The sequence below is a fragment of the Citrus clementina genome, unplaced genomic scaffold (genome assembly GCF_000493195.1).
Source record: "Citrus clementina cultivar Clemenules unplaced genomic scaffold, Citrus_clementina_v1.0 scaffold_9, whole genome shotgun sequence".
Classification (NCBI taxonomy): Eukaryota; Viridiplantae; Streptophyta; class Magnoliopsida; order Sapindales; family Rutaceae; genus Citrus; species Citrus x clementina.
Genome location: NW_006261964.1, coordinates 25,280,857 through 25,295,437, shown reverse-complemented (window position 1 = coordinate 25,295,437; position 14,581 = coordinate 25,280,857). Strand labels below are relative to the sequence as shown.

The following is a 14,581-nucleotide window of genomic DNA, read 5'->3' as shown; positions in this document are numbered from 1 at the left end:
AAGGGAAAAGGAAAACTGAAATATGATAAATTCATCTTCACCTTATTATCTTCATCCCTCTGATCATACGGGCATGATTATATCCCCGGTGAAATTAAATGGTGAGAATTATGAAGAGTGGTCATGCTTGATGCGTAATGCATTTCGGGCAAGAAGAAAACAATCATTTTTTAATGGCAAGATTGAGAAACCTGCCGAAGAAGCTCCTGAAATTGAAGATTGGTGGAGTGTGAATTCAATGCTTGTAGGATGGATATTTACATCTTTTGAACTGCATATTCGTTCAACAATCACCTACTATGATTCTGTTAAGGAACTCTGGGATGAATTAAAATTGAGATTCTCAATTGGGAATGGACCACGAGTGCTGCAGTTGCAATTCAATCTGGCCAAATGTAGACAAGACGGGCAGATAGTAGCAACCTACTTTGGACGTCTCAAGATTCTGTGGGATGAACTCAGCAACTATGTTCAACCTCCTGTCTGCTCTTGCGGGAACTGCACCTGTAATCTGTCAACGCTGTGGGAAAAACAAAGGGAAGAAGAACGTGTTCACCAATTCTTGATGGGACTTGATGATACGATTTATGGGACGGTTCGTTCTAATATTATTGCTCAAGATCCTCTTCCCTCACAAAGTCGTGCTTATGCCTTGGTGGTACAAGAAGAAAGACATCAAACCATTACAAGGACACGTGATGTGCGTGTCGAAGCCGTGAGCTTTGCTGTCCAAGCACCCAAGGCACAACAAGGAGCTGCTGCGTCTTTTTTGAAAAATGAAAATGGAGAAAAATCAGTGTGTAAACACTGTGGCAAAACCGGTCATGAGATATCATCTTGCTTTAAGATTATTGGATATCCGGAGTGGTGGACTGCTAATCGTGGAAAGGGTAACACAGGCGAACGAGGGCAGACAAATAATTCTGCTGGGCATAGTAAGTCGCATGCTGCTGTGGCTAACGCTGCTCTTATGCCTACTGGTGGAGGAGGAAACCAGGCTAGACCAACTCTGTCAGCACAAGATCGAGCTGCCCTTACAGCTACTCTCACGGATGATCAATGGGCAACTATGGTGAATATGCTTAATTAACAAAATAAGGATGTTTCAAAAGAGAAGCTTTCTGGTAAGTGGATTCTTGATACAGGGGCTTCGAGACATATGACAGGAAGCAGAGAATTAATGACTGATCTGCAAAATATTGGGCCTTCGCCCATAGGTCTTCCAAACGGTACATGCTCTCATGCTCAGTGCGAGGGCACTGTTGAGTTTGGAAACAATTTGAGATTGAATCATGTTCTATATGTACCTGATCTTAATTGCAATTTAATTTCTTTGGCTTGCTTGATTAATGATTTGCAGTGCCTTGTCACTTTAACTGACAAACTATGTGTGATACAGGATCGCACTATAAGGATTTTGATTGGTGTGGGTGAGCAAGAAGACGGGGTCTATATTTTTCGGAGTCCGGCATCAGCAAAGGTGTGTCATGTCTCTATAGAAGGAAATTATTATCTATGGCATCAGCGTTTAGGTTATGCTTCTAATAAGATTATTTCTTTACTTCCTAATGTTAGCAAAATGGAATGTCAGAAATTTCGTGATGAACCATGTGATATTTGTTTTAAAGCAAAACAAACTCGAAATGTTTTTCCTATTAGTATGAATAAAGCCAATGATATGTTTGCTCTAGTGCATTGTGATGTGTGGGGTGCTTATCGTATTCTGTCTTTCTGTGGTGCTCATTATTTTCTTTCCATTGTTGATGATTATTCACGAGGAGTTTGGGTTTATTTAATGGCACATAAATTTGAGGTGGCTCAACTTTTCAAAAATTTTTGTGCTATGGCCAAGACTCAATTCAATAGGCAAGTTAAAATGATACGAAGTGATAATGGTACAGAATTTAAAGTTTTGAATTCTTTTTTTGCTGAAAATGGCATTGAATTTCAAGCTTCTTATGTGGATACACCTCAACAAAATGGGCATGTCGAACGGAAACACCGTCATCTTCTCAATGTTGGACGTGCCTTAAGGTTTCAAGCCAACTTGCCTCTCAATTTTTAGGGAGAATGTATTTTAAGTGCTGCTTATATAATTAATCGCACTCTCACTCCTTTACTTGATGGAAAAACTCCTTATGAATTATTGCATGGTAAGCCTCCTCCGTATGCTCATTTTCGTAGCTTTGGGTGTTTGTGCTATGCTCGTTATGTTCCTCGTGACAAGAATAAATTTAATCCTAGAAGTAGGCGGTGTGTATTTTTCGGCTATCCCCATGGAAAGAAAGGTTGGAGAGTCTTTGATTTGGAAACCAATGATTTTTTTGTGTCTCGTGATGTGGTGTTTTTTGAGGATACATTTCTGTATCATGATATCTCATTGGATTGCTCTCCTGATCATGATCCTTACGTCACACATGATTCTTTACGAGTGCAACATGTTGAGTCTCCTCTTCCTTCACTTGGTAGTAACAGAGACGTTTCCAATGACGCTCAGGAGGAACCGAAGTCTAATGATAGGGGGAGCCCATCCTCCCCTCATGCAGTGTCTGCTTTGTCCTCTGATTTAGCTGCCCTCCATGACAGGGGGAGCTCTTCTTCTGATGTTTCACTCTCTTTGCCATCATCTGCTGATGAGAATATTGGTATCTCTGTTCGTCGGAGTACACGGCCGAAAATTCCCAACACTCGTTTGCGTGATTTTGTGTGTCATACAGCTCAAGTTATAGACCCCGCCTCCTTATCCCCTGCACCACCACTGTCCTCAGGTACGCCTTATCCTATAGCTAATTTTGTGACTTGTGCTATTTTTTTTGCAAATCATTCTCGTTTCCTAGCGGCTATTACTACTCTTACTGAGCCCACTAGGTATTCTGAGGCTGTAAAAGACCCCTGTTGGCGTGAAGCCATGGCCAAGGAGATTGACGCTCTCGAACAAAATGAGACTTGGACACTAGCCAATCTTCCTCCGGGCAAAAAGGCTATTGGTTGCAAATGGGTCTACCGCATCAAGTACCATTCTGATGGCAGTATTGAGAGGTGCAAAGCTCGACTAGTTATCCTTGGTAATAACCAGATTGAAGGGGTGGATTATAATGAGACTTTTGCACCAGTTGCTAAAATGGTTTCTGTTCGAACTCTCTTAGCTGTTGTCGTTGCTCGAGATTGGGAGTTATATCAGATGGATGTACATAACGCTTTTCTTCATGGTGACCTTGCTGAGGAAGTGTACATGCAACTTCCTCCCGGTTTTTCGACTACTTCTTCTGGTAAAGTATGTCGTCTTCGTAAATCTTTATATGGTCTTCGTCAAGCCCCTCGTAATTGGTTTGCTAAGCTTGCTGGTGCCTTGAAATCTTTTGGATTTGACCAATCATATGCCGATTACTCTCTTTTTACATTTGCGAGTCATGATATTTCTATTCATGTGCTTGTTTATGTTGATGACTTGATTATTGCGGGGAATAATACTACTGCTATCTCTGCTTTTAAAGCCTATTTAAGCCGTTGTTTTCACATGAAGGATTTGGGTGTTCTTAAGTATTTTCTGGGCATCGAGATCTCTCGAGGACCTACGGGCATGGTTTTATCTCAACGCAAATACACGTTGGATATTTTGGCTGAAACCGGTCTTCTTGGTGCAAAACCAGCTCGATCTCCTATTGACCAAAATCATCGTCTTACTCTTGATGATGGTCCTATGTATTCTGATCCTGTACGGTATCGCAGGCTCATTGGTTGCTTAATTTACTTGACTATTACTCGTCCCGAGCTTTGTTATTCAGTTCATGTTCTAGCTCAATTTATGCAATGTCCTCGTGAGATTCATTGGGAGGCCGCTATTCGTGTTTTGCGTTATCTAAAAGGTCATCCAGGTCAAGGTATTTTCTTACGACGGAATAGTGCCCTTCAACTTATTGCCTATTGTGACTCGGATTGGGGCGCTTGTCCTCTTACCTGTCGTTCTCTTATTGGTTATTTCATTTTTTTTGGGTGGTTCTCCCATTTCCTGGAAGACAAAGAAACAACATACTGTCTCTCGTTCTTCGGCTGAAGCAGAGTATCGGTCTATGGCTTTCACTTGTTGTGAATTAGCTTGGTTGAAGGCTTTGTTAAAGTCCCTTGGTGTTTCACATTCTGTACCGATGCGTCTTTACTGTGATAGTCAGGCAGCGCTTCATATTGCTGCCAATCCTGTTTTTCATGAGTGCACTAAGCCCATTGAAATTGATTGCCACTATGTACGGGACCAAATCCATGTTGGTAATATTGCTGCTTCTCATGTTCGTACTTCAGAGCAACTTGCAGACATTTTCACAAAGGCGCTTGGTCGACACCAGTTTGAGAATATCCTTCGCAAGTTGGGCATTCGTGATCTTCATGCTCCAACTTGAGGGGGAGTATTGGGAACGTGTGCAGCAACTAACGTGTGCATGGAGCAACTAACGTGTGCATGTGCAGTAACTAACGTGTGCATGTGCAGTAACTAACGTGTGCATGGAGCAACTAACGTGTGCATGTGCAGTAACTGTTGTAATATTCTCTTTGTATAACATTTGTATTCCATTAGGAATAGAATGAGCATATTTAGGAGACTATTTAGAAATTTCGTAGCTATCTTTGATTTTGGGTATAGATGTATATATGAATAACCGTGTAAGATACAATGGCGATACATATTTCTTCCCCTCTCACAAACGTTTTCATTATACACTATAATTAATAAATGAATTACTCTAAAAAAAAAATTCTGGAGGTTTGAATTGCTGCCATCTAATCTGACCACCAGTAAAAGGCAGAGTGGCTTCTTTTGGATGATAGTTGATGTATAAAAATTATTTTATGCCAGGATGTGACTTTTTTAGGACTCAGCGTATCTTAATAAATTGTAATTAAGTTGCTAATCATTTAATTAAGTTAGATTTGCTAGTAGACATTGTAGATTAATAGTTCTTTTGTTGAGGAGTTATGGGCGACTCGCTATCAAGACTGACGCACTCGCTGGCTTTCCTTCATTGACACATGTGTTACTTTTTTGATTTGCGTGTAATTTTAAATTAACCTTAAAATATTAATAATTCTTAGTATTGTTTTACTAGAATTATCTTTATGTATAGTAAAGTTACCATGATATCCTTGCCCCCTCACCCTCTCGCCAAGTCTGCCGCTGCAGCTTGCTTTTCTTTTTTCTTCAATTTCTTTTCTTCCTTTTCTCCTTCAATGGAAGCTTGAAAAAAAAGAGATAAAGGGGAAAAAAGATTTAAAAACAAAGTCTTCCTAGGAAATGTAAAATAAATATTTATTTTAGAAAATAAATAACAAAATATTCTTTTTACTAGAAAGATTATCGTTCCTCCACTTGTCCTGACTTCATATTTAATATGATATTTTGTTTTGAACATGTAGTCGGATCTACATGATTTGGATAATTTTTATTATTTATTTTCTAATATAATATTTTTAAAATTTCGTCAAGAAAAGGATTTATTTATAATTTTTTTTCTCTTTATCTCTATTTTCCAAGCTTTCATTAAAGAAGAAAAGAGAGAAAAGTAATTGAAGAAGAAGAGAAGCAAATTGCAGCGGCAGGAGAACACGAAAAAAAATTGACGCGAGAGAGAGGAAGAGGATATTGTGGTAAATTCAGTATGCACAAAATAATAATATTAAAATAAAACTAAAAGATATTAATATTTTGACATTAACTTAAAATTATACACAAACCAAAGATTAAGACATGTGTCAGTAAAGGATGCTAGCGACCGAGCCTATGGGCGGCTGTCGCTAGCCCACCTCTCTTTTGTTTTGATCGAAAATTTTCCCCAAGAATTTAATTATTAGCTTTAAGCTTTTGTATCCTTATTTAATGAGAATTTTTCATTAAAAAAAAATATATTTTAAAAAAATTTCTTTTAAAAAGGATGAATCAAGAATTTAAACAAAGCCTCGATCCATTTTTTAGCCCGCTATTTTTATTTATTTGAACTAAATAATCAAGTTAAAAAAGGTGCTTAAAAATTATTAAGTCAAATGCACTCAAAATTTGTTCCACAAGTGCTCTCAAAATTTGAGAGTAGTAGTTGGTTGGACCCTATTTCTCTTTCAGTTATATAATTAAAAAAATATGGGTGAGATCATTACTGAGATCTTTATTAAGGTGAATAAAGTAAATATCTCTTCAATATTAATAATCATAAAAATTTATATACCAATGTAAAAAAATAATAATAAAGCTAGTTGAACTTAATTTAATCACTTGAATATTTATAAAATTTTAATTAGTTCCAGAAAAAAAATCAACAGTGATTTTTGAAGAATTAATTCGTAGACACCGATTTAAAATCATATTTACCTTTTTACAGCACATAATTTTTTAAGATCCTCAATTATTTTCTTTCCTTTTAAACACGATGGATTCTGTTTATATTCTTATTTAAATAAGGTAGAAAGGCTGAAAGAAGGAATTAAATTATTTTGAAGAATCATTTCCAGTGTTGTTTCCACACCAAGGCAGCTTCTTCCTCCGAAACACTCTCTGCTCTGTCGCTCTAACCCACAGCTCAGCTGTCTTCAAAATCACTTTTTCAAAAGAACCAATCTCTTTCAGTATCCCACTTGACGCATTTTCTTCACCAAAGCTTATCAATCCGTTTGTTTCCCGGGAAAAAAAGAAATGGTTTCCAAGTATTGTACGAGACGAGGAAAGTTCAGATACTTGGCCTCGTTTCACTCAAATTGAAGACCAACCAAGTTTGTTTATTCATGAATATCTTATAAATCTAACAGCTTTTGATCCTCACTCAATGAGAATCCGTCTTTGTAATTTCAATGTCTAGACTCTAGACTCTGCCTATATTAATTCGTGAAAGCGATTGCACTGCCCACATTCGGAATATCATTGGCCCTGGTTTGGATTTGGGTCCCATTTTCTGCCTAAAAGTTTCAACTTTGAAAATCATTATCCATTTTTCCTTTTACTCCACCTACACACACAGGAAATTCCCCCCCCCCCCCCCCCCCTTTTACAGGTCATTTGTGTCACCCATTTTTTTTTGTTTTTTAATTAGGTTCAAATCATACCCTAATCTCTTTACTCAACCATCAACTACTGCTTAACTGTTTGCTGCTATTGTCAAAGTTGAACATGGGATTCTTATGTTATAGCCATGGTGGTATTCTATGCTGGCTTCTTGAATTTCTGCAAGCTTAGCTTGGCTGTCTCTTTCAGGTACAAAACAATGAATATTAATTTCCTTCTTGAATTTTATTTGTTTCATCTTCATTTCAATTGCTTTAGTTGATTTTAAATGCTATTCTTGAAATTCGTACGCTTTAGTCTGTTCTTACCTACTAAATTTGAAATGTGTTTTAAATCTTTTGGTCTCTACTGAAACGGTCACTGTCTTGAATGTAATTAATTTATTTTCATAAGCTGTATCATGCTTGGACTTGAAATTTTTGACACTTGACTACTTTTTTTTCACATGTAAATTGCCTGAAAATATGCTAAATGTGGTTCAATAACTCCAATGTGCTTATCTGAGATAGATGTTTAAGGGAGTCAGCGTACTCATTTGTTTTGTTTTTGTTGCATCTCCAAAGCATATTCAAATATGCTTCAACAGGATACGGTCTTTTGCGGTTCACTTTTCATGCTGTGTGTCTCTATTGGGTTGTTGCTATTTCAAGTCGTTGTTTCTGAAATTCCATTGGGTTCAAAGCTCTCTCTAGTGGAAAATGACTTGTGGTTATCTTCAAATGGTGATTTTGCTCTTGGATTCTTCAACCGTTCTGATCAGCCTAATCAGTTTGGTATTGGGATTCGTTTCAATTCGAGATCTATTCCTGTTGACAAACAAACGGTAGTTTGGGTTGCTGGAGCTGATGCTGCAGTTGGTAATAGTAGTAGGTCTTTTTTTCAGCTTACACAAAATGGGGAACTGCTTTTGTTTGATGGCTCTGGGGGAGTCCCTGTGTGGACTACCAAAACAAGCCAATTGTCTGTTGCTTCAGCAGTCCTCCGAGATGATGGCAATTTTGTTTTACTGAATGACAAGAAAGAAATTGTATGGCAAAGCTTTGATACTCCAACAGATACACTTCTTCCAGGGCAGAAATTATCTGTTTCTGAAGGTCTCAGAGCTACTAGCAGAAACCCCGTATCAAGTTACTATACTCTTTACATGAGTGATTTGGGTCAATTAGAACTCAGATGGGAAAGTAGTATTAATTACTGGAAGAGTGGTGGACCTTCCCATTTGAATCTTAGTGCTGTTCTCACCTCTAATGGAACCCTGCAGTTTCTTGATCAAAATTTGGAGCCAGTCTGGTCCGTCTCTGGAGCAGATCATCATGAATCAGTGAAGTTCCGGTTCCTTAGGCTAGATCTGGATGGCAATCTGCGCCTGTATTCGTGGGTTGAAGTTTCACGGTCATGGAGATCAGTTTGGCAGGCTGTTGAAAATCAGTGCAATGTCTTTGCAACCTGTGGTGAACGGGGCATCTGTGTATTCAATTCATCTGGATCCCCAGACTGCAAGTGCCCATTTAAGTACAATTCTGCTTCTAACTTGAAATGTTTGCTTCCGAATCAGTGCAAATCTAGTTCCACTTGGGTTGAACTCGAGCACACATTACTCTATGGAATGTACCCAGCAAACGATTCAATTTCGCAATCTAGTTTACAACGATGCAAAGACATGTGTCTGCATGATTCACTGTGTATGGCTGTAACCTTCACAAATAATAGGGCTGCAGAATGCCGAATGATAACAACCCAATATGTGAGTGGTTACTCAGACCCCTCTATTAGTTCTGCTTCTTTTGTCAAGAAGTGTCCATATTCTGACCCGTTAGCTGCTGATTTCACTTTCCCAATGAACTCTGCACCAATTTCTCCACTCAGGCAATCTTATCGGCCCTGCATTCCTTGCCTAATCGGGGCAGCTTCAGGCGCATTTGTTGTGTTTATTGTAGTTCACATATGGATTGGTTTTTGGTTGCACAGAAAAAGAAAATTTTTAAGGAGGAAAGCTGCAGTAGCTTTCAAAGGGCCCGACTTAAAGGGTTTGATTATGTTATCCTTTTGTGAAATTAAGGAGTTTTCGGAGAATTTCAAGTACCCAATCGGACCAAAGATGTTCAAAGGCATGCTACCGCACATTGACAACCAGCCAGTTGCTATCAAAGAGCTGGATACAACCACAGAACAGAGAAAGTTCCGTGGTGCAGTGTCAAAGATAGGGAACATTCATCACAAAAACCTGACCAAGCTGGAAGGTTATTGCTGTGAGTTCAGTCACAGATACCTTGTCTATGAATTTGCCCAAAATGGTTCTATTGACAGATATATAGAAGATTCTAAGCTATTCAAGAGGCTGACATGGAAAAAGAGAGTTGATATATGCACAAGTGTGGCGAGGGCACTTTGTTATTTGCACACTGAGTGTAGAGAATTTGTAAGCCATGGGAATTTGAAATGTGAAAATGTGCTCTTGGATGAAAATTTTGAAGCCAAAGTTACTGATTTTGGCCTTGGGATTTTTCATGGTGATGCATCAATCTATGGTACTTCAGCAGGGAAAGACGTAGAAGATTTTGGCAAGATGGTGTTGATATTAGTAAACGGGTCTCGAGAAGTTGAAGATGTTTGTGAATGGGCATACAATGAGTGGATGGAGGGGCGGCCAGAGACAATAATAGATAAAAGAATCGTTGGTGGGGTGGATCCAGCGAAGTTGGAGCGTGTTCTGAGAATCGCATTTTGGTGTCTTCAAAATGATGAACGAATGAGACCTTCCATGGGTGAGGTACTGAATGTACTAGAGGGCACATTGACAGTTGATCCTCCTCCATTTCCTTTTGCATGCCGAAGGCCAGTGGAGGAAGAAGACTCATACGAGTCAAGCTTGGAGTCATATAGTGCAACTGAACATTGAAAGCCTGATACATTTTGTTGATTTTTCAATCTCATTTTGTGAATAGTAGAACTGACCATGCTTGGGACTGACAACTTGGCCTCTGCTCATTTGTTCATTTTACCTCCTATTGATGCGAATGCAAAATCTATTTCTGAGTGAAATTTTCCTGAATACATATATTTCCATATGCACAATCGTGTATCCTCATTCATCTGTCCAATACTCTTCACTTAAGTTTTGGCCATCATTTCCAGCCTTCTTTCGCTATGCGTATGCATTAGTGAAGTTTTGACCGCACTTGACAGTGAAGCTGTGACAGCTATTTGTGATGCCAAACTTAGAACTACAGATATTGAAGCAGCAACCTCAAGTACTCTTCATAGGTTTGAATTAAAAAGTTTTGCGATTTACCATACTACTTTAATTTTTAGCTTATTGTTGTTGATTTCCTTTTGTAAATTAAAAAAAAAAAAGTTTCGGCAATATCTATTGTAGCTTGTGGGAACACTATGAAGTAGCAATAGGACTACGGCCAGGCATACAAAATGAATAATGACCTCCAATGAATATCAAGATATACCGAGTGAAATGTCTGTCTTAACTCCAAAAATTATGCAAAAGGACCTTATTATATTATACATTTATTTTCTATAAAATCTGTGTTATGATGCTCTATTTTTAATTGTTGCCTGTCTGACTTGTTAAAATTTTAAATTATATGTCACAAGTTGGAATTATTTTCACAATCAACTGACCTGTCGTTTTTTCAAGTTATGGCTACTTACACAATTACTATTTTTTTTCCAGTTATTACAAAATTGCCACATAATTTATTAGAGGGTTGTTCTTCTAATTTTATAATTTAATTTTCATCCCTTTCCTATAATTTCTTCATCTCCAATTTTCTCTTCATTTCTCTCATGGAATTTGTGAGGGCAAAGAATTTACTACTCATTTTAAATCTATTTATTTTTAGTTTATTACTTTTCTGATTCAAGAAGTTAAATTCACAAAATATTTAACTTCTTGTAATATTTTGTGAAGTCGCATCAAGACCCATCAGTTTTACATTTTAGAGTAATGTCAGGCGTAATTTCGATAGTACTTAATTTTGTTTTGTATTTGTATTTGTATAATAAAAATTGAATATTGTTGGGTAATGTATATTATCTATATCCTTCCTAGATTAAGTGCATATTCTTTTTCTTACCTATTAATGAAACGTTATTTGAAATTTAATTAGTTAAATATTGTAGTAATTAGGCCTTTAAAATAAATACATAGTTATAGTAAAGTGAAATGTCTTTAGCCCAACCTTCAAAAAGAAAAATCCTCACTTGGCCCCTGTCGACAACTAATAATTCTACGGAGAAAATTGATCCTCATTTCTTGTCCTTATTATCTTTTCACTCTCTTTATCGTTAGAACATAAAATCAACTTCAAGAATTCAACCATTTTTTTTTTTTAATCTGTGCATGAACTATGAGCCATGCACTGAGTTTCAACGTGATGATCAAATTAGAACAATCAAATGAATCTTCAATTCTGTGGACAGACGGAGCTACTGGTAGACATAATTGTTGACTTGAGGTCAACGGTCAAGCAAATAGACTGAGAGAATTGATATGATAATTAAATCATGATGAAATTTTGATAAAAACACACGTAATGTAATATATATAATGTCGTTTTGGAGGAGTTTAATTTTTTGTTTTAGTGTATTTTTCTCATGATTTTGTTAGAGTTTAGATTCCTAATAATTTTTCTCACATCTCAAGGGCAACTTGATAAAATTCTTTTCAGAATTTCCCAAAATAAAAAGAAAGAAAATAATTGGAATATAACAAAACGCTACCATTTATATACAATAGCCCGAACATGAGAATTAATTTCTTTTTTTGATATACTGATATATTATAATCAGAACTCAACTAATATGTACAATCAGAGATCAGTAGAGACTCTCCTTAATAATCTTATTATGACATAGCCTGAAGGTCAATCTTCACTTGGTACTAGAGGAAAATCTACCCTTATTTTAATACTGGAGAGAGATATATTCTATTTCAAATGCAGAGAGACAGGTAAACCTCTACATAAGAGGGAAGTTGAGTCCTAACAAGTATGTGCCTAAGGTTAATACACGGTAAAATATGGATTACCAATTATCTAACTATCAATCCATAATTGGCAAAAGATAAAATTAGTTATTGGGTGCATGGATTGGCAAAACATGAGAATCAACTTATACAATAAAATTGTGAAAATCGGTACATAGATGACACGATTCCATTTTATTAATGTGTGGAGAGTTGTGTGCATGTTGTCCAAATCAGTCCAAGTTAATGCATTTAATTCTTGAGTTTGTTGTTTGTTTCACCTTTTTAAAAATAAGTAATGAGTTTGTTATTGATCAATCATCAATGTATCATTTTTCAAACCGAGCATTAAATGCATTTGTTGATGACTGAAGCCAATTCCATTGGAGCGACACTTTAGAGGTTATATGATTTGAGAAACCCCAAGTCGAAAATAATTAGTCCCAATTGAAATTTAGCCATTTAATTTAGAAAAGTTCTACGTTTCATGTTTGTGCAATTTTAATGTATTTGTAAGTGCACAAGCCTGTTGAAGTATAGCTATGAATAATGAGATCGAATCTACAGAGAAAAATCCTCACTTGACCCTGCTAATTCTACGAAGAAAATTGATCCTCATTTCTTGTCCCTAATTATCTTTTCACTCTCTTTATCGTTAGAACATAAATTCAACTTCAAGAATTCAGCCAATTGTTTTTTTAACTGTGCATGAACTTTGAGACATGCACTGGGTTTCAACGTGATGATCAAATCAGAACAATCAAATGAGCCTTCAATTCTATGGACAGACAAAGCTACGGGTAGACACGATTGCTGACTTGGGGTCAACGGTCAAGCAAATAGACCGAGAGAATTGATATGAGAATTAAATCCTGATGAAATTTTGATAAAAATACACGTAATATAATATAATGTCGTTTTGGGGGAGTTTAATTTTTTGTTTTAGTGTATTTTTCTCATGATTTTGTCGGAGTTTAGATTCCTAATAATTTTTCTTACATCTTAAGGGCAACTTGATAAAATTCTTTACAGAATTTCCCAAAATAAAAAGAAAGGAAATTATTGGAATATAACAAAACGCTACCATTTATATACAATAGCCCGAATATGAGAATAAAAATTTTTTGATACACTGATATATAACAATAAGAGCTTAACTGATATGTACAATTAGAATTTGGTCGGAACTTTCCTTAATAATTTTATTATGGCACAGTCCAAAAGTCAACCCTCACTTAATTCTAAAGGAAAACCTACCCTTACATTAATACTGGAGAGAGATCTAGTCTATTTCAAATACAGAGAGACAGATAAACTCATATATAAGAGAGGAGTTGAGTCTTAACAACCATGCGCCCAAGGTTGATAAGTGGCAAAACATGAATTACCAATTATTTAATTATCAATCCATAATTGATAAAAGATGAAACTATTTATTGGGCGCGTGGGTTACCAATGAGCTACAACTAAACGTGAGAATCAACTTTTTTTTTTTTTATAGTCAACGTGATACAATAAAATTGTAAAAATCGGTACATAGATGATAATATTTCATTTGGTACATAGATGATAATATTTCATTTTATTAATGTGGGGAGTGTTGTGTGCCTATTGTCTAAATCAGTCCAAATTAATGCATTTAATTCTTGAGTTTGTTGTTTGTTTTACCTTTTATAAAAAAGTACTGAGTTTGTTAAAAAAAAAAATACTAAGTTTGTTATTGATCAATCATCAATGTATCATTTTTCAATCCCAGCATTAAAAGCATTTGTTGATGACTGAAGCCAATTCCATTGGAGCGAAACTTTACAGGTTATATGATTTGAGAAACCCCAAGCCGAAAATAATTAGTCCCAAATGAAATTTAGCCATTTAATTTAGAAAAGTTTTACGTTTTATGTTTGTGCAAATTTTAATGTACTTATAAACGCATGAGTTTGTTGAAGTATAGATTATGAATAATGAGGTCGAATCTACAGAAATTGTCAATTTTAGAAAATAAAATCTAATTTAAGTTAATTATAACTCTATCCTAACTAAAAAGAAAACTATTTTGTTTGAGAAAACTAAAACTCAGACGCAAGTAAATTTAAAATGAGTAAAGTAATGCAAGAACTCAAGAGATTGAAGTTATTGAGGTTTCAAAATCCACCATAATTTAACTTATCAATTATCTAATTACCAATCAATTCCTAATTTTAGAATGATAGCTAGATATCAATTTAAGTCCACTCATGAACATAACAATTGAGTCCAATTAAAATTAATCTTATATATATTATTTTTTTGTTTAATAATACATTATCTAAGCATTCCATATAAAAAATATTAAATAACAAAGAGTCAAAAATTTTTTAAGTACTCTTTGTAAACAATTCAATAAAAGATATAGAATAAAAAAATAATCATATACAAACTTCATGGATCCAAATATAAATTCAATCAAATATTAATCCTAATAATTAATAATACATGATAAAATTAATAAAAATATTTAATAATATTCAACCAAACATGTGAAATAAGAATCATAAACATTAAAAACACACATATAAGGAATT

General features: G+C 35.6%; 1 protein-coding gene across 1 annotated transcript; it reads left to right on the top strand.

Moving 5' to 3' along the window:
- The first annotated feature begins 7,019 nt into the window (after positions 1-7,019).
- Positions 7,020-10,304, top strand: LOC18031945 (G-type lectin S-receptor-like serine/threonine-protein kinase SD3-1). The gene is made up of 2 exons (XM_006421372.2): positions 7,020-7,228; positions 7,603-10,304. Exon 2 carries the CDS (start codon positions 7,614-7,616, stop codon positions 9,936-9,938), a length of 2,325 nt encoding a protein of 774 aa, XP_006421435.1. The 5' UTR covers positions 7,020-7,228; positions 7,603-7,613; the 3' UTR covers positions 9,939-10,304.
- Positions 10,305-14,581: the final 4,277 nt, after the last annotated feature.